This window comes from Pogoniulus pusillus, chromosome 25, assembly GCF_015220805.1.
Source record: "Pogoniulus pusillus isolate bPogPus1 chromosome 25, bPogPus1.pri, whole genome shotgun sequence".
NCBI lineage: Eukaryota > Metazoa > Chordata > Aves > Piciformes > Lybiidae > Pogoniulus > Pogoniulus pusillus.
In genome coordinates this window covers 13,721,810-13,741,117 of record NC_087288.1, presented here as the reverse complement: position 1 = coordinate 13,741,117, position 19,308 = coordinate 13,721,810, and the positions used below count along the sequence as shown (strand labels likewise).

The following is a 19,308-nucleotide window of genomic DNA, read 5'->3' as shown; positions in this document are numbered from 1 at the left end:
CAGTCAAAAAAGCTGGAAAACACCTGTGATGGTTTGGGTGTTCCCTGCCCCACCACAGCCCCACTTTTGGAAATCACCCAGACTGGACTCAGCCAGCTCTGGAAATTAAATGAAGTTTATATTTACAGCTTAGCAGAATATACAAGCAGATATTTACAGTATATACAGTTATATACAGAAATAGACAAGGTAAAAGGTAATACAGAAACACAACAGCCCTCCCAGAAACCTGAGTCCCCAGGAGGTGCTCCCAACCACTCTTCTACCTCCCCTCTCCCCCTCAACCTTACCCCAGTCCCAAGAAAGAATGGAGGTTCAGCCAGAGGATTAGGAAGCAAAGTGGATTAGTGAGAGAAATGGCAGAGAGGTTAGAGGGAGGTGCAGCTTGGAGTTCCCCAGCAGGAGAAATGCTTTATCTATGTTTTGACTCTTGTTCTTCTACATCTCAGCAAGCCTATGAGTTGTGGCTGTTCCCTCCCTGGAGATGCTGAGGGCCAGGTTGGATGAGGCCTTGAGCAACCTGTTCTAGGATGTCCCTGCCTATGGTGGGGGTTTGGAAGTGGATGATCTTTGAGGTCCCTTCCAACCTAAACCATTCTATGATCCATTCTATGATTCTGTAAGTAGACATCACCACTATTTTCCTTTCACAGCCTGTAATCTAGTCCTCCTCACCAAAACATTGTAGCTTGCTTCAAACTAGCACAATACCGAGCGCGTATCAATCAATGTTTTTCAGCTGGGATTTTTTTGCACTGACTCTGATTCACATCTGGTGCTAACTGTGAAAGAATAATCACTATGCAGGCTTGCAGTTATCTTTTTGTACAGAAATCTTCTAGCAGTGGCATCACAAATAAACTTTCTCTTAATTGCTCAAGTAGTACCTCGAGCTGAGATGCAGGGACCACAAACAGGGTAACCCATCACTCCAGTGTGCTAGGCAGTATGTCATATTAAGAGGCTGGCAGGAAATATGAGCTAATATATAAATCAGTTACACTCTGGACATGAATGAAGTGTTAAATATGTTCAGGAGAATACTTAAAATTCAAAATGAAGAGTTACTTAGATTTTTTCATTTGTGTCACAGAACTCTGCCTGTTAACTCCTTGTGTTTCCTTTTCCATTGCTTTGCCAAGGTGAAACACAGAACCACTTATTAAAAGAACTGTAAAAAGTTAATCTTGGACTCTTTTCAGATTTCAGCTGGTAAAACCAGATGCACTCTTGGGATTTTTAATGATATGCATGAACAGAAATATTTCAGTCCTTTTTTGTGTTAGGGGGAAAGAAGTGAACATTAGTAGATGAAAAAAATAGAGTACTTTTTTTTTTAAGCTTATGACTCTCCACCAGATCTGATGCTTTTATAGACTGTATGGATCTGCCCATATAAATCTGTTGAAGGATCAGAGCATTCTCTCATAACATCAGAGCTTATCATCAGAACTTGATTGATTAATTTTGATTTATTTTTTTTTGCTCAGTTTCACTTTCTGATTCTTGTGTATGCACAGTTCTTTGATACTGGTGTTCATGGAATAGCAGGGAGAAACTTATATAAAGATAAAGGGAAAAAAGGTTTTTAAGGCATTTGTTTCAATGTTGTTATGTAAATATGCAAATATCTGTTTTAATATGTAAGAACATGAACTGAGTTGACAACAGATCTTCTGCTGGCACCTGTGGTATTCTCAATACTCTGGAAAATATTGGAACAAATGTTTGTACACTCTGATACTTTGTATAAAACACAGATATTTCTTGAGAAGAATTTTGTGAGTGTCAGTAAAGGCCATTCATGAAATCCCAGAGAGGGAGACTCCACAACTCTCCTGGTCAGCCTTTTCCAGTGTTCTGTCTCACTTATAGTGAAAAAAATCCTCCTCATGCTTAAATGAAGCTTCCTATGCTTCAACTTCCACCCATTGTCCCTTGTCCTGTCATCGAGCATCACTGAGCAGAGCCTGGCTCCATCCTGCTGGCACTCACCCTTTACACATAGTGAGGTCACCTCATAGTCTCCTCCAAGCAGCAGAGCCCCAGCTCCCTCAGTCTCTGCTTGTAAGAGAGATGTTCCATTCTCTTCATCATCTTTGTGGCTCTGTGCTGTACTCGCTCAAGCAGTTCACTGTCCCTCTTGAACCTTGGAGAAGTCCAGAATTTTGTGACAATATTTTTGTACCAAGGCCTATTTAGACTCTGTTGGCAATGTAAATCCACCTCACCTGAAACTGTAAGTCAGTATTTGCCATATTACTGCCATTTGGACGCTAATTTTTGCTGATCTTAACTATTGTACGTTTCAGCACAGAAAAATAAACCCCCCAAAATTAGAAAAGAGAATAAAATCAAGGTAAAGAACTTCTCATTTTTCAGGACATCAGTTTTAAAGCTCTAATAGTGTGAAAGCAATCCTTTCTCTTCCTCTCATTCTGTTCCAGCAAAACAAGGCATGAAATCACATCTAGATAGAAATCCTAATTCTAAGCAATCTATTTTTTTGGCCCCAGTGGGACCAGTATGATTTTATCTAACTGTTTCAACTCCCGTGATTTCTGGATTTCAGATTAATTGCAGAATCCTACATCATCCAAGTTGCTAAGTGAAATACTGTGAAAGTGCCTATTATTGTATCTGAAAAGGGTATTGAGGTCTTGATTCATGCTAGTGGTACTTCACAGTCTGATTACTATAATGCATTTCATTTCAATCTTCCCATCTCTCTTGAGAGTCACCAGCAAATGGTCCAGAACCTCTGCTAGACTTCTCTTCTATTAGAGTTGTCACTAGCATAGCTCTTGAATTCTTTATAAGCTCTGGTGATGTGATCTAGAGTAAAGGCCTGCTTTTGACCTTCAGGCGTTGCTGTGGTCTTGCTCAAAGTTACTTTTTGACCTTTCTGTGTCCTGATGAGCCATACCCTTTCCTTGGATCACCAGCCAAGCCAACTTGCCCAGTCTGCGCTTGTCACCTTAAAGTAATGGTTACAAGTGTATTGATGCAGTAATGACTTTACAGCCCAGCAAGCTCCACTTCATTAAATTGATTGTAATTTGAACTTCGAAACAAGATAGCATTAGGGTAAGAACTGTGGTGTTTAGTTAGTGATAGATTGCCTTTATTTATTCTTATACCTTGTCCCAGGACGTCTTAAGCGTAATTAAAAAACTAAGGCATATACAATTAAATGGTATGGTTGTGATATATAAGCACATTGACATGAAATTTAATGGTGCAATTAGCAACAGTGTTTTCTGTGTTATTTTACACAGCTTTTGCAGTGTTTTCCACTACATCCTAATTATTAGTATATTACTAATCCAGGGGATGTGAAGTATTATGTGCTGGTAAGTGTTTAATTTCAGAAGCGTCAGGGCTTTATATATTCATAGTCTTAGTTCTGCTTCGCTTTTCCTTCACAGCTTACAAATACACACATTTTGCTGCCATGTAGGTCCTTCCTCCCTTTAGAAAAGAGAAGGAAGGGGAAAAAAAAAGTGGAAGTTTTGTAGCCTGCATTTAGTGACCTAATTACAGTCTCTTTGAAATCAGCATGAGTCTAGCATAATTCTAATCAAATTCTGGTAGTATCATGATCAGAAAAGATCACATTTAGGTGCTAGGAACTGAATGCAGAGAATATATCTCCTCCAGAAGAGAAACAGGTTGGATTTTTTTTAAATAAGTTTTTATGCTTAGTGTAAAAGCTATTATTTAGTGATATTTGAGAGCTAATACTGGGTATTGCATGTATAATGCAACAAAGCAGCTGCTCTGCTTTTCTTCTTTTTGTGTTTTCTTTTTCTTCCTGCTCTTTGCACATTCACCTCTTCTTGAACAGAAATAAAAGGTTCAAGGCTTGTCAGCATCAGTTTATAGATAGCTGTTTAAAAATAATGAGATATTGGGTATTGTAAGGCTCAGGGCTGTCTTGCCAGACTCATTTATTTCCATTCACATTTTGTCAGAATTGCAGACAGAAGACATTCAATTAAAACTTGTCACCTGTTGCTTGTGACCTAATTTGTATTTGTGAGTGTCACAGATTAGGATACTTAACCTCAAATGGAACCATTGAAAATGTAAAACAACAATAGGACTCTTATTAAACATTTTATGGCACATTTTCTTCATGTGAATATCTTTGTTTATGGACCATCTTCAATAGAAATCACTTGTGCTGGGAAATAATAGCGTTTATTTACGCAAAATCTCATTTGCATGGAAAACCTAAGTAGATTTTATGCATGTTCTTTTATGTCTTAATGCATAAATGACAGTGCACAAAAATTCAGCGTGTAGATGATTAGTTCATGCAAAGTTAATGTTCCTTTCCAGAGAGGTTGAGTACTGAGCTGTATAAGTAACACATTTAATGTCAGTTCTTTTGTCAAACCAAAAAAAAACCCTAAAGCAACCCACCTCTGGGCTTCAGCTAAAGAGATTTTTTTTGTTTTCTGTTCCTTTGCCAAAATGCAGCCTTTTTATCATCCCCATCCAGGGAAAAAGTGAATTTTCCAAAAGATTACTTATATTTGGTTGGCCAGAAATGGTTTTTGTTTATTAACCAAGCAAAATCTGAAGTGAAACGTTGGCTTGATTCACTTGTTTTACAAAAACAATATTTTCCTGGTTTGATTTTTCAGTCTGGAAAGCTTCAGTAAATAATTCTCCTAATACTATTTTTGAGAAGCAAAAAATACATTTTTGTACAGATTTTTATCAAAGGAACACATAAATTAAGCAACATATTCATAGTCACAGAACAAGTAGTACATTAAAGTAATGAACACTGGTTTGTCTTTCAGTCCACTACATGGGCAAGCTCCTGAGTCAAATCGTTTTACAGGCACCTCTTGAGGTGCAAATTTTATCCTATGTTAACAAATGCTTTTTAATACTGACAATGTAAAATAGGTGGATGATTTTTAGCCTTCCTGTGCTACACTAAATAGTGTATTTAATAGTGCAGATAGCTATCAGAAGACAAAACACCAAAGCTTTCCCTTACTAATTGATAATTCAGCTGTAGACCAGGAATGCATTGAGTCATAGCTGTTAATTTCTTTGATGACTTAAAACTCTGTTTTCTAAATATAATCTGCCTAATGGACACACATTGTGCATCTCTAGCTGAATTTTTACCTGCACATTGCATTATCCAAGTACTTTGTAAAAAATATTTCAGAAGCTCCTTGGTATCCTTCTAATTCAGCACATAAAGCATATACGCAGATCCAGATGAAAAGATAGCTCGTATTACCCCTTTTCTTCATGCTGTGTTAACTCCTGCATGTTTCTACTATATGAAGAGAGGTGTTTTGTGGTTTAAAGAGCGAGTATTTTTTCCACTACAGATCTTTCATACTGTAGGATTAATGCACTGGCCTCACACTTCTCTAATCTTGAGCTATAGAGATTATGGAATTGTCTGAAGAGTTACTAGATGGCCATGCCTTCTTATCTCTAAATACATTCTGACTGTATTCATGTGGAAAAATCAACTGGTTTTCCTGTTCCTTGTGAATAAATGCAAACCCAACACAAATTTACCCAGCAATCTCCCAAATAAGCACAGTGTGTTCAAAAGCACAGGTTCACTTTATCAGGATACTGTCCCATATAGGAGAACAACATCAGAACCTGCCACTGAGACTCCTTCTGCTCTTTCTAGTTCGGCTTTTAATTGTTTGGGGTTTTCTTGCCTCTACTATTGATGTTCTTTAAAACTTAACAAGATGGAATAATGTGGGTATCCCTTCTTACCAGTCTCACTAAAATTTAAGACAATGCTGGGAATTCTCAGCCTGGAGGAGACTCCAGGGGGACCTTATAGCTGCTTTCCAATATCTAAAGGAAGCCTACAGGAAAGCTGGAGAAGGATTTTTCATAAGAGTGTCTAGTAACAAAACTACAGGGAAAGGTTTTAAGCTGAGGGGGAATAGGTTTAGACTAAGTCATAGGGAGAGGTTCTTCAGTACAAGATTAGTGTGACTCTGAAATAGGTTGCCTGGACTGGTTGTGGATGCGCCCTCCCTGAAGATGTTTAAGGCCAGGCTGGATGAAGCCTCAGAGAGGCATCCCTGCCCATGGCAGGCAGGTTGGACTAGATGATTCCTGAGGTCCCTTCCAACCTAAGCTAGTTTATGATTCTGTGACTCTTCAGATATCCATAGAAGAAGGATCATTGTCTGGTTACATATCTCAACAGTTGAGACCGTAGTATATTTTCTGTATAGAGAGTGCTGTGTTAGAGGTGGCTATTGCCAGAATGGTGTTGGTGCAGAATGTGTCTGTTTGCCATATAGCTGTCATATAGTGAGGATGGAAGGGAAGCACTTCCATAGCAAGTTGAGATTGTGGGTTTGGTTCTGTTCTCAAACCTATCCTTTACTGGTGCACTCCTGAACACAGAGCTCATGGGTTCTACTTGTCCCAAACTACGAAGTGAATGTGTTGCACTTGACTGTTGAAATCATATCACAAGTCGTAGCAGAACTGTTCTTTCTATTTGTACTGTGTTCATCTCCGTTTTTCTTATTTGGGCTTTTATTTCTGTTGAAGAATTTTAAAATGGACCTTAGTGTAGGGGAACATGGGCAATGAACTTGCTTGTCTTTAGTGGAGCTTTGCTCAGTGACATTAAGGAATGTTTTGTCTCTAAAAATCTCTGATGGTAGCATATCCAGTCCAGTTCACTGGCAGATGCAACATGAGTTCATGTAGTAGGGTGGATATCTTTTCACTTTGTGATTGAGGACTGACAGGGCTGAAGGCTCTGGCAGGCCACATGCACCGCAGACTTGAAGCACATGTCTACTTTACCCTGTACTGTAGCTAGATGTCACAATATCCTTTTGAATAGTCTGAGTAGAGAGTATGTGTTGAATTACAACAGTCAAGATGTTAAGCCCTTCCCACCCTAAATGAAGATTTTTATGGACAAAGTTGTTTTTCTTTCTTCCCTTTCTTTTTCTAACAAAGAAGGCTTCAGCTGTTACTGTCTTGAGAGCAGTCAAATATTTTAGTGTATCACAGAATCAGCCAGATTGGAAGAGACCTCCAAGATCAGCCAGTCCAACCTAGCACCCAGCCCTATCCAATCAACTAGATCATGGCACTAAGTGCCTCATCCAGTCTTTTCTTGAACACCTCCAGGGACAGTGACTCCACCTCTCTGGGCAGCCCATTCCAATGGGAAATCACTCTCTTTGTGAGGAACTTCCTCCTAATATCCAGCCTAGACCTCCCCCAGCACAACTTGAGACTGTGTGCCCTTGTTCTGTTGCTGGTTGCCTGGCAGAAGAGCCCAAAACCCACCTGGCTACAGCCTCCCTTCAAGTAGTTGCAGAGAGTGTAGTGGATGTTAGTTTGCTACCTGCCAAATGCCTAGTTTGTATGGAGTATCATCTTAGGTGATGTTTTCCATTGCTTTTGTTTCTATAAAGACTCTTGGGAATTAAAATATTACTTAGACTATGTTGGATTATCAGAAACTGATTCTAAAATAGCTGTTTTGTAATGGTACTAGGGGCAAGGAAAACTTACGAGCTAACATGGTGATAAGATCTGTATCAGTTTTAGTGGTGGGGTGATAAACTCATTTATATTCTGATGGTATTGTGTTATTAAAGATGTTTTAACATTAGAATTAGTTATGTTGTAGATTTAGGTAGTTTAAAAATGTGTAATACTCTCTTGTTATTTAGGATTCTTTCTTTAAAAAGGAAAGTAGCTATATTTGTAGATACAGCTCTATATAATAGGTGAGTACGTGGGCCTATGTATAATTTTGCTATTGTGACATTCATCTGTATTTCCATTGAGTATGTGAATGGTTCGAACGTGTATCTGGGCATATGCAAAGGAGGTAAAACAAATGTTCATCTTGGTAGATTTATATTATTTTAATTTAAGCTTCAGTTCCATTACTTTTTGATTAAACATACTTCTATCTGATGCTATCCATCTTTTATCTCTATGAAATCTGCTTCCAAGCAGAAAGAAGGATTGCATCTGAATTATGCAGAAATCATTTGCTATCTATTTTTCTTTAAAATGCTGGGCAGTCTTTTTAATAATCCCCCCAATATTACATGTGGCTTGTTCTAATTCTCTACTTGTTTCTGAATATTCAACTGCCAAGCCTCTGTCTTTTATTTTTACAACGGTGTATTTTTCCTGGATGCCATTTCCTTCAGGTGTAACTCAAATTCCTAACTGAAAGGTGGAGAACAGAGTTATCATTTGCTCTGAAAAGGTTTTGACTACCAGTTTTTCAAGTGCTGTTCATGCATTTCAAAGTGTAACTTTAGAAACAAATATAAAATAGCCATGTGTTAATGAGTGAATCACTGAATTTTGTAGCGTATCTTAGGCCACAGGTCTGGAGAAATAGGTAAATATCATATATAAGAATTAATCCATAATGATACACTGTTTTGTTTGGGCATGTGTTTCATATAATGTGATTCACAAAAATATAGATGGTGACATACAATAAGAAATAGACTTCTTGAGTTTAAGGGTGTGAAATAGTGAATCTTCTGCAGTAGACCAAATGAAATGTCATTATTCAGTAGGGGTGATCATTACCCACTCTGCTAACCTATACAGGTACCACTGAGGCAGATGAGAACACCAGATATGGAAAGCCTTCCCTGCTGTTAGAGGAGCACAGAATTGGATCTATAAACTGCTATATTCCTTAGGTCAGCTAAGGAGTGTTTTTGTGTGTTACTTTCATACTAGCTTGCAGAGTAGAAGATAGAACAGGAAAAAGAGTGATGGGGGGAAAAAAGCAAGAAATAAAAAAGAAGAAACAAATTCAAAGCAACAGGTGTCAGCCTTGGATTTCTGGCTAGTTGGCAAAATGACTTGTCTTCTTCCAAACCAAATCAATCATCTTTGGGTTTTTAGGATGAAAGTAGACTGGCAGATGTTTCCCAGTAACTAGACTGTGCAGATTCATGCACAGCTTGTAAACTCTGTGCTGTTTTCTTCTTGCTTTGTGTATACACAGTAAATTCTTTGGTGGTGGCTTCTCTGCTCTCCAGAAGCCAGTTCTGGAGGTATTTCCTGTTAGGGAGAGATCAGGGAGGGGGGTAATAGAGTAGAGCATAATAATGTTAATACAAAAGATAAACAGAGGTAGGAGAGTTAAAACAGAGAATGAAAATTGCAGAAACAAGCTGCACATTATTAGATCATTCACAGGGATCACTGATACCTAATGTGTCCTTGCATTCTTATCTAAATTCATGTCATCAGGCACAAATTTTGCACTTGATATTGCTTGTCCTGCGTGTGTGCTGAGTTTTGCAACTTCAGTGTTGGTTTACTGCCTGGTTTTACTGACATTCATCATGGTTGTCCAGAAATCTGCCTCAGAAACAAATAAAATACTTGTTTTATAGGACCTACCATCTTTTTTTCTCCTTTTTTTTCCCCTTTCTGTCTAAACAAGCTACAGCTTGTTTCAGGAAGGTAAACTTCTCTATATCTGAACAAAACAGATAGCAGAATGCTTTATTGAAGCAATGAACAGTATGGAGTTAGAACACAAATGTTAGTTCTTCATTGGTAACATCTAAATACACAGCCAGGCATCTCTCAGGAACCATTTCAGGTCTTTAAGCCACATATATTCTTATTTTACTAAGGATAATTAGTGTCCTCTGGCCATATTAATCCATGTGAATAAGAACCACTGTTTTTTACTATCTAGACTTTATGCAGCCTTGTTTTTAAAGTGCTAATTCTCTGTACTTGTCTGCTCATAGTATTAGCCTTGTATATTTGTGGTGTTTATTACAGCTTTGTACCTCTCCTTCTGGCAAAGGGGACTCTTTCAAATGGTAGCTGAACTTGTTAATATCTTTCAACATATATAAGAATGGAAAATTGTTTTTAGAGAAACAGGAAATTATCTTGTACGCTTAGTCTTGCGTGTGTGAAAAACCAAATCAGTTTCCAAGTACTTGTAGCACTTGCTTCCTAAAATTAATCTTTTGTAATAAGCATGCCTTTCCAGTCCATATTGAAAGGCAGAATGTTACCTGAAATGCATCCTCACATTGCATTTAATTATGTTTACTTATTTTTCCCAATGTAGGTGTCCGCCTAGACAGAGTACGTGGAGGTCGTCAGAAGTACAAGCGCAGAATAGATGCAGAAAATAGCCCGTACCTGAACCCTCAGCTAGTGCAGCCAGCAAAAAAGCCATGTGAGTACACAAGCTTTGCAACATTTCTCTTTGAATGCAGCATATTGACTCCTAGCACTGTTAGCTGAGCTCCTTCTGAGTGGGACAAGGGTTTGGCTAGAAGGTATTACCATGAACGCTTATATCCATTTGACTATTAACATAATTTGTTTTAAACATGCTCATCTTTCTCAAGTGGAGTTGAACTAAGAGTATTTTTACAGGTGGCAGTGTATAAAAGCATGGTTTATGCAGTGCAAATTTTACATTTACAGGTTATTATTTTCAGTGGTACATAAAATGGTTCATACTATGATCATTAGTTCATTGAAGCTTCTACTTTCAGATTTCACAAGAAAGTGATTTTTGTAGTTTTCACTAACTAAATGAGTTTGCTCAACCTCCCAATGAAAATACATTAACAGCCTCATTAATTTATACCTATAGATTAATACACTACCTAACATTAGATTAAACCAGCAATATGCCACACTAATATCAAGCAGAGATTGGTAGTTTGGGCTTTAGTACCCTAATAGTGTTTTTTTTGTGTGTGGTGATTTTTTTGCTTTTTGCTTTGTTTTGTTATATTTTAATAATGTCCTTGATTGTATCTCACCAGGCTGAAATTAAGAGAGAGAGATGATCATCTCATTGCTAAAATACAAGTTCCATCCTCTTTGCGATTAACTAAAAATAGTTAGGGGTTTTGCTTTGCAGCTTATATAAACTCGGGCAATGACTGTACTAATTCCATGAAGTAAATTTAATAGCATTATAGCTGTAGTGCAAGAGGCTGTTGTATTACCATGCAAAGGCAGACACACTGTATCCAAGTGTTGTAAACTCTGCTGAATTCAAATGAGAATACACATGTCCAATTGCTCCTGCTGAGAAAGTTAATTTGCTCCCAAAACAGAAAAATAAGACAAAGAAATAAGGAGGGCAAACTCCTTGTCTGTAATTTGCATCTGCCCCCATGCCTCTGACAACATGCATGTCAGTTTTAGGCTCTTGAAAATAGCAGGCTGTATGGAAGATGGAATTTCTTCCCATTCGTGTTCCCCAGTAGGGGACAGTGCTGTGTACAATACGTTTGAGCATATGGGGATCTGGAGTGCAAATAAACAGTCTTTGAACTGTAAGTGAAAGGGCATTTTAGCTGCGTCAAAGAAAAAACAGCCAGTTTTACATAAAATTAAGGCTTAAGTGAACATATGGCATAGTTTCCTTTTGCCTTTCCAAAAAACATTATGCTGATTATATTCCTTCAATTGTCCAATCTGGCATCTTCTACTCAGCCTCCATAAGCTGTCCCACTGTTCTGTAAATACAATCTAGGGTTGCACTAAGCAGATTTTGCACATTATAATAAAAACTTTCTGATAATACAATAAAATTTAATAAACTCTAATGCTTAATTTCATTAGAGGTTTAGTTTTCCTGAGTGCACAGATTGTCAGTTTTTCATTTACTTGATACTGTCATTGAGTGGAAATGCCGATATCGTAGTGTACAAAAAATGCCCAGACCAAACAGGCTAAAAAGAATAATCCAACCCAAAACCTCCGAGCCCTTTGCTCATGTTAAAGGTTCATATTAACTGAAATACAGGAATCTCCATGTAAACCCAAGATTACTGCAAAGTAGTGCATTGCATTACCTTTAAGATGATAACCACACCAATTTCTATAAGCTCCATTTGCCTGAGATAAACACTAACCTCCTTATATATCATTACTCATTATCTAAGTGTCTTCCATTTTTATTAGCTCATCCAATTACAAACATTTTTGTAACAAACATTTCTAAAACTTAATTTTCAGATCTTGCCAGATAAGTGTCAAGACTTGAAACAGTTGAATCGGCTTTGCGTGCAAGTAGCCTGGGAGATTTTCTGGACCCTGGCTGATAGTTTGTGCATAAGAAAGGCACAGGAATGAAAATTGGGTTCTATTGATTCTAATTAGGGAAATGTTAAATAAGATTTACCTAGAAACAGTGCTTATGGCTATTCAATTTCTTTCCTGAGTAATTGGGCTTTCTCAGTATACTCAGAATTTTCCTATGGTCTATACTAATCCATGCTCTAATACATGCAGCTTTTTCCCCCTATAGGGAAAGAACAGGTGTTTGGAGGATCTTTTCTACACCTGCTGCTGGTCTGTATTCTATTTTCCAGGTTCACCATGGGATCTAATGGCCTGCCTGTAGATCTTGTTGATTGCAGAAATAAAAAGAATTTTAGGTTTTGCAAATCATGAGTCAAAATATATACTACGACTAAATCATCTAAAAAAAAGCCATTGGTGAGGAACCTAATTTAAAAAAGAAAAAGCAAAAGGGGTTCTTTGGCCAGTTCCTCAGAACTTGGGTTTGTGAATGCTTCTTCATTCATTTATTACTGATTAAAACCCATGGATGAAGTTCTCAGCTTTGAATGGTCTGATGTTAAATTCAAATTTATTTACCCTTCTTTTCAATACATGTGGAAGTATTGGAATTTGGGAAGAGGCAATGTTACCTTTTCTCACTAAAAAATACTATGTTTTCAGCATGAAATCAAACAGAATGTGAAAGGACAAAAATACAAAACACAAAAATAACGTGCAAAGGCTGTTTGCCAATATAAGTTAAAACTACCATCTGTCATCTTTAAATAAGAATATAGTTCTTCATTAATCAGTTTGATAATCAGTAGAATATTGAGATCAAGAATTACTCAGTTGGCATAGTTCCTGTAGTTCATATAAAGCCTGAATACATCCCCCTGTAATAAAACATGCTTGATGTGATGGCTTCCAGTTGGCTCTTGCACTTATTTTATGAAGGGCTGACATATATCACAACTTCTGACACACAAATTTGGAATAAAGCAAAAATTGTAGAGACAGTAGATCAGAATCGAGGAGTCTGTGTTATAAAAGAGCAGTAAAGTATCAGAAATCTGAATCAAGTGAGTATTTGAGAGAAATCTATCATGGGCTGGTAGGGAGCCTCTCTGACACTCTTGGGCAAGCCACATCCCCATCAGCTCCCATTGCAGCTCTCCCACAGGATGACAGTGTGTTCCATCTTGTGATTTACATGTAGAAGGGGAAAATTATACGAGTTCTGGCAACTTCTTCTGTAGCCAGAAAATACTTTACAGTGTATTGCAGTGGAATCTCATTTACATCAAGCTCCATAACTCTTAATCCTAATCGAGGCAATGGATTTGTGTAAATTCACTAAAGGGTGCCATTTGGGATTTAAATTCTGGTGGTGCATTTGATATCACACAATGCACCTACCATAACAAGTAAAATGTAAATATATTGGGAATTACAGTAATGTATCCTGTATTAATAGGCTTAACAAATTAGTCCTTTTCCCTTTTTTTTTTTTTTCAGTTCTGCCTTCTCAGACTAACAAATTAGGCTCCTGCAGAGAGATATTTCCATTGTGCCTCTACGTAGATATAATGTTCATTTTATGTTTCGCCTACTTAGAGAGTATAGAATAGCAACACTGCATTGTAAATATTACAGGCTCTTTTGAGCTTTCTCATTTTTTTCTCTCTTCACTTTTCCTTATGACTTTATGGATCAAATAGATTTCACAAGTCATCTGCATGAAAAAAATATATATTAAATACACAAATGATAATGCTCTGTAGATAAAAGTAACCAGCATGTGTCTATGGTAAAGTCTCAGTTTTCTGAGGTAGAGTCTGCATTTGTTTGATACATTCTTTATGCTTACAATTTCAATGCCTATTACTACCTGAAAATGAGAGATCATAGTCTGTTTTGTACTTAAGCTAATTTTATACTTGATTCTAAATTTGTGTGTTTCACTGAAAACCAAATATGTAACAATACCCTGCTTGTCTTACAGAATGTGCCACAAGGAGTAGGGATTCATTCTTAACATTGCAACAGGCAGGGTGTCCATAATAGATGGTAGATGGGATAATGAGCACTGAGAAAGTCCTGAGAGCGGATTTGTTGCAACAGTTCTAGCAACGACATCTAAAATAAAGACTGGTAGTTGGAATCACTGAAGTTATAGATTTCAGGGACTGACTTGTGGTATTTACTTGCTCAAAAAATACACCTGCCTTTGAGGACAGTGAGGGTCGTGGATAATGAGAGGAAGGCAAAGCTCTTCTATTTGCACAGTCTGAAACACATTGTAATGCATGAATCTTTTTCTGCAAAGTATTCTAATACTAGGAGGTGGTCATGTACTTTGGCATTCCTTTTACTTTATCTTCTTAAGAACATACATGTCTAGATTGCTAAATACTTTAAATGGATCAGATGTGTTTGTGCTGTAACCACTTGTAGAAGCCACTGAAGTTTCAACAAGGTTTAATTAGATTTGGTATCTTAAGAAAAATTCTTGTGCACTTGGCAGTATGAACCATCTGTTTGAAAAATAGAATGATGCTACTGGTGATCTTGTACTCTTCTGGACTGTTTTTACAGATAACAAGATTGTCTCTCATTTGCTGGTGGCTGAACCAGAGAAGATCTATGCTATGCCTGACCCCACTGTTCCAGACAGTGACATCAAAGCACTTACCACTCTTTGTGACCTGGCAGACAGAGAACTGGTGGTGATCATTGGATGGGCTAAGCATATTCCAGGTACGTACAGTATTTATTGCACATAAATGACATACAGAAATCGTCACATGGGTTACACTATTCTGGTGAAAAATATGATTTGTTCTCTCACTACAGTGCCTGAAGTTTTCTCAAGGCTCCACACATAGGTTAGATACCTTGCCTTGGATATAGAGTTATTGTTGCTGTGAGAGTTGCTGTGTTAATAAGTTTCACATGCTTCTCAGTGAATAAACTTTTTTCCTGTCTTACCTTTAGTGAGATAAATTTACCTTGCTATCCAGAGCATTGGCCTGATGTGAAGGGTTGTGTAAATTCTCTCCTCTATACTCATCTGGTTCAGCAGTAGTTGAATGTAAGTCTGGTTCCTATATTACGTAACTGCAGGACTATCTTATACAGACCACAGGAGGTGCAAAAATCCAGTTGTATTTTCGTGTAGCAGAAAGAAATTGTTCTCTCCATTGAATGAACTAGTGTGAGAACTGAACTGTACCAGCTGTTCAGTAGAAGGTACTGTATTGTACCAGAAGGTCTCTTCTTACAGCTTAGTAGCTCCTTGAACTGCATGAAATGACTGCAGTGTACATCATGGAACGTGTTGATATTCTAAAAGCAGACTAACACTATTGTTAGCAAGAATAGTGGGGAGTCGTCAAAAGCATTTTCTCAGGAAAGGAGTGATTTCTTCAGATAACACTTAAGGTATGTTTTATTTCCCCTCAATGCTGAGGTATTTGTGCTTGCTCTGTGAGGTACCAGACAAACTTGGAGAGAGTCTCCAGGGTTCTCAGTCTGTCACCTTTCACAAGTGGTAAAGACGCACTAAAAAGGTTTGCTTTTTCTCTTGTTTCTTAAGGTGTTTTTCTAGTCCAGCAGAGGAGTGAGCATGTTGGTGTGTTTTCGTCAGCTCTTTACCAAGTTTTCTAATTTTGGTAGTGGAGCCTTATGAGCATAAGAGCAGGAAACCTTTAATTCCTCCGAGTAATTCATCATCTATATTGTAGGTGTGATTTTGGGATACCTTAATAGTGGAATAAATTATGCACTCTGTTTTTATTCATAGTATCAAATGACGTAGAATCTTTCTGTGTAGGCCTTTCAGTATCTGAAGGGGGCCTACAAAAAAGCTGGGGAGGGACTTTTTAGGCCATCAGGTAGTGACAGGACTAGGGAGAATGGAGCAAAGCTGGAGGTGGGGAGATCCAGACTGGATGTGAGGAGGAAATTCTTCCTCATGAGAGTGGTGAGAGCCTGGAATGGGTTGCACAGAGAGGTGGTTGAGGCCCCATCCCTGGAGGTGTTTAAAGCTCTGGTCAGCCTGGTCTAGGGTAGGGTGTGCCTGCCCATAGTAGGGGGGTTGTATCTAGATGGTCCTTGTGGTCCCTTCCAACCCTGACTGATTCTGTGATTCTGTAATCTTCCTGTTGTTTTTTCCCTCTGTGCTATCCAGCACAAGACCTCAGTTCTTCCGGTACATGCTTCTGGATCATGTTCAGTAAATAAAAACACCAACAAAGAAGAACAATAAAATAGTTAGAATATTTAGGAAACATTATTTTAGTTCAGGGAAGAGACAGCAAGCTACAGTCTCTAAAATGGTCAGTATGTAACACAACTGAAATGTAGCTGTTGTCTGTGCCACAAATGGTGTGCAAACGAGCTTTTGTATCACAAGCAGTGTTTTTCTGGTACAGTTAACTTATTTCTGTCTTCTTAAACTAGTTTGTCTTTATGCTTTGAATGCTACAGTAATTTCTTTAATCAAGTTGATGGAAGTCCCTTTCCCAGCCCACACTGAAACCAATTTATTGGTCATGATACACCAGCTATGTTGCTAACAGTCGTAACGAACTGTCAGGCAATATCGCAGTGAAGCTAATTTGAAGTCATTAGGTGTGCAGCGTTCAGGCAACAATTTGTTACAGTGGTTAGGAACACAGCTGACATTTCTGAATGGCTTTGTTCAGAGCAGTTCTAGATGAGCCCAAGCAAATTGTAAACTAATTTAAACATCACTCTATATTATACTAGCTACTTTGTCTTACACTGGTTGCTAATAAAGAACCCCAAATTAAGTCAGAATGAGTTAAATAGGTGAATTTGAGTTTCATCTTTGGAAGATACCTAAATCACCCTAACCAAAGTAGAGTAGCTCTCAGAGAAGTCGGTTGTGCTATGTAGTAGTTGCAAGGGAACTTCTGTCAGTTTCCTTGGTGAATGTACTGCGTAGCTTTGATTTGTCTGGAAGGGGTAGGAAGAGCAGGGGCATGGGACTGATCAACCTTTACAATAATGTTTTTGGTTAGCATGGAAAAGGTACTGGATACTGTAAACTGGCCTTGAAATTGTAAAGTCTCTGCTCTGATCTCATTGAGGAACAGAACTGCCATGAGGCAGCCTTTTATTACAAGGCAGCAAACTCAAAACCATGCCATGGTAAAGCCACACTTTCACAAAGTTTACTCATCAGACTGGTTAGGAATGAGAAGAAAACAAACCCAGGAAATAAAGACAATCTTTTTATAAGCCTTCTGGTAGCAGAAGGCAGTGATAAAATCTGTGCTTGTTCTCTGGCATTTGATCACAAAAATCAAAATGCAAAAGGGCTTGACACGCTAAAAGGCAAATGTGATGAGCTTTTGTAGCTTGGTTTTGAATGATGGAGTACTGTTGAACTCGGGCTGCCAATGGTCAGCTAATGTCTGGCACTGAACGACTTGTAGAAGAGGCTGCACTGCTGTTCACTGACTGTTTTCTAAGCTAACAAATGTTATTGTAGGCAGAAATGTAACAGAACTGGGAAGAGGATGAGTTAGAAAAAGGTGCAAATTGCATAGAAGTTCATTGCAGCTTAGTGGACTAAGTAACTCTTTGGTGTAAATCTCTTGGAATCAATTAATTATACTAGTAGCAAATTTGTGCCTAGCACAGCAAAGCAGCAATCAGCAAATCTTTCTTTACTGTGGTGATTTCTTAAGGTTCAGGATAATTACAGACCTTTATATATCAAGTGCTTAATAACTAATAAAGATCTTGGCTGTAAAGGCTTGCAGATCACAGTAAAATCTGTCTTTGTGGAAGAAACCAAAATAATGCTTTTGCTATTCTAAGAAAGTCTTTTAATGAGTTTATCTGTTAAAAAATGTAACAATGCAATACACATTTTGCCTTGGCCAACCATTTTCCATTGCAGTCATAGAATAAAGAATGTTTCAGAATTATACAAAGTTCAGATTCCTTCATAAAATCATTAGTATTTCTGTACTATTGGAAACATTTCAATAGTTGCTTTTATTGAACAAAAAGTCTATGCCATCTACAAAAGGAAATATTGAAAGAAAAAAAATATATATGGAAAGCCTTTATCAGTAAATAGAATTAGTCTCCTTGCATTTATAAATCAAATAAATGGAAAGTGTGTTGTTATGAAACATGACCATGTCTTATCTGAGGAAGAAAAAGATCACAATGGCATTAGGAAATGCTTGACTTTAGTTAGAGGAGCGTAAGGGCACAAGAACAGATGATGGTGCCCTAATAGCCCTTTTTAAGAATGACAGGGCCCCGCCATTAGCATCCTTTTATATCCTTGGAAATTGCTCATGCCTCGCTTTTCTGGTTCCTATCTGCCTGACTCTTTTTTATTTCTCTTTCAATTTCATCCGCGCTCGGATAAGCGCATGCTAACACAATATGATTGAGCTGTAAAATGGAACGCTGTCGCCTCTAATCTCTTTTATGTAGATATGGAGGTACTTCCACACTCCACTTCATTCTCCCTCCATTGTTGGCCTTTTTAGAATGTGTTGCCGAGTAATGGAGGCTCAGTCAAATATTAGAGCTAGGTTTCACAGGGTGTGATAAGAAGATTATCAGCCCAGCAGTCAGATCTATTGTTGTTCTTTGTGTCAGATTAAAATATTCCGGTGTACTGTAACTTTGTTAGTAAAATACTGAAGGTGCTTAGGGAGAAGCCAGTGCTGCTTTGTCTCCTGCCTGATGAGACAAAACCCCTATTAACTGACCTGAATAAATTGCAGATGTATTTATGAAGCCTCTGCAAGACTTCCCCATTGTATTTTATTTATCTTTTAAATAAGAGTACGCTGATAAATTCCATATTTGCTGGCGGTGGAGTTCCCTACACTTTACATTGTACTTTGGGGAGATGCCATTTCATACTGGTTGCATTATATTAATTAAACTCTTTGCCAGTATAGGGTGGAATTCTGCGGGTAGCCAGTCACAGCACCTGAGTCGTTTAGGCACGATTTCTGCAATGTAACTATCTCATTGACATTCAGCAAAAATGTGCCATGTGCTTTCATATTAAGTGGAGGCAGAAAAATTAAGCTCTTAAAAGTGTGCGTAACAGGAAGCTGAAGACAAAATGTTCTCTAAAAAAATTTGCATGCATGGAAAAAAAACATCAAGCAGACCACAGAAGGCAACTTTTTACACTTCAAGTGAAAAATTTGTTTG

General features: G+C 37.9%; 1 protein-coding gene across 6 annotated transcripts in view; it reads left to right on the top strand.

Moving 5' to 3' along the window:
* The window catches only part of ESRRG (estrogen related receptor gamma), a 414,670-nt gene that overhangs the window by 349,666 nt on the left and 45,696 nt on the right, over positions 1-19,308 (top strand). For all 6 annotated transcript variants that reach the window (XM_064164518.1, XM_064164517.1, XM_064164515.1 and 3 more), the window contains 2 exons: positions 10,121-10,231; positions 14,683-14,844. In XM_064164518.1, coding sequence (XP_064020588.1) covers positions 10,121-10,231; positions 14,683-14,844 — 273 coding nt within the window. The remainder of the gene's footprint in view (positions 1-10,120; positions 10,232-14,682; positions 14,845-19,308) is intronic.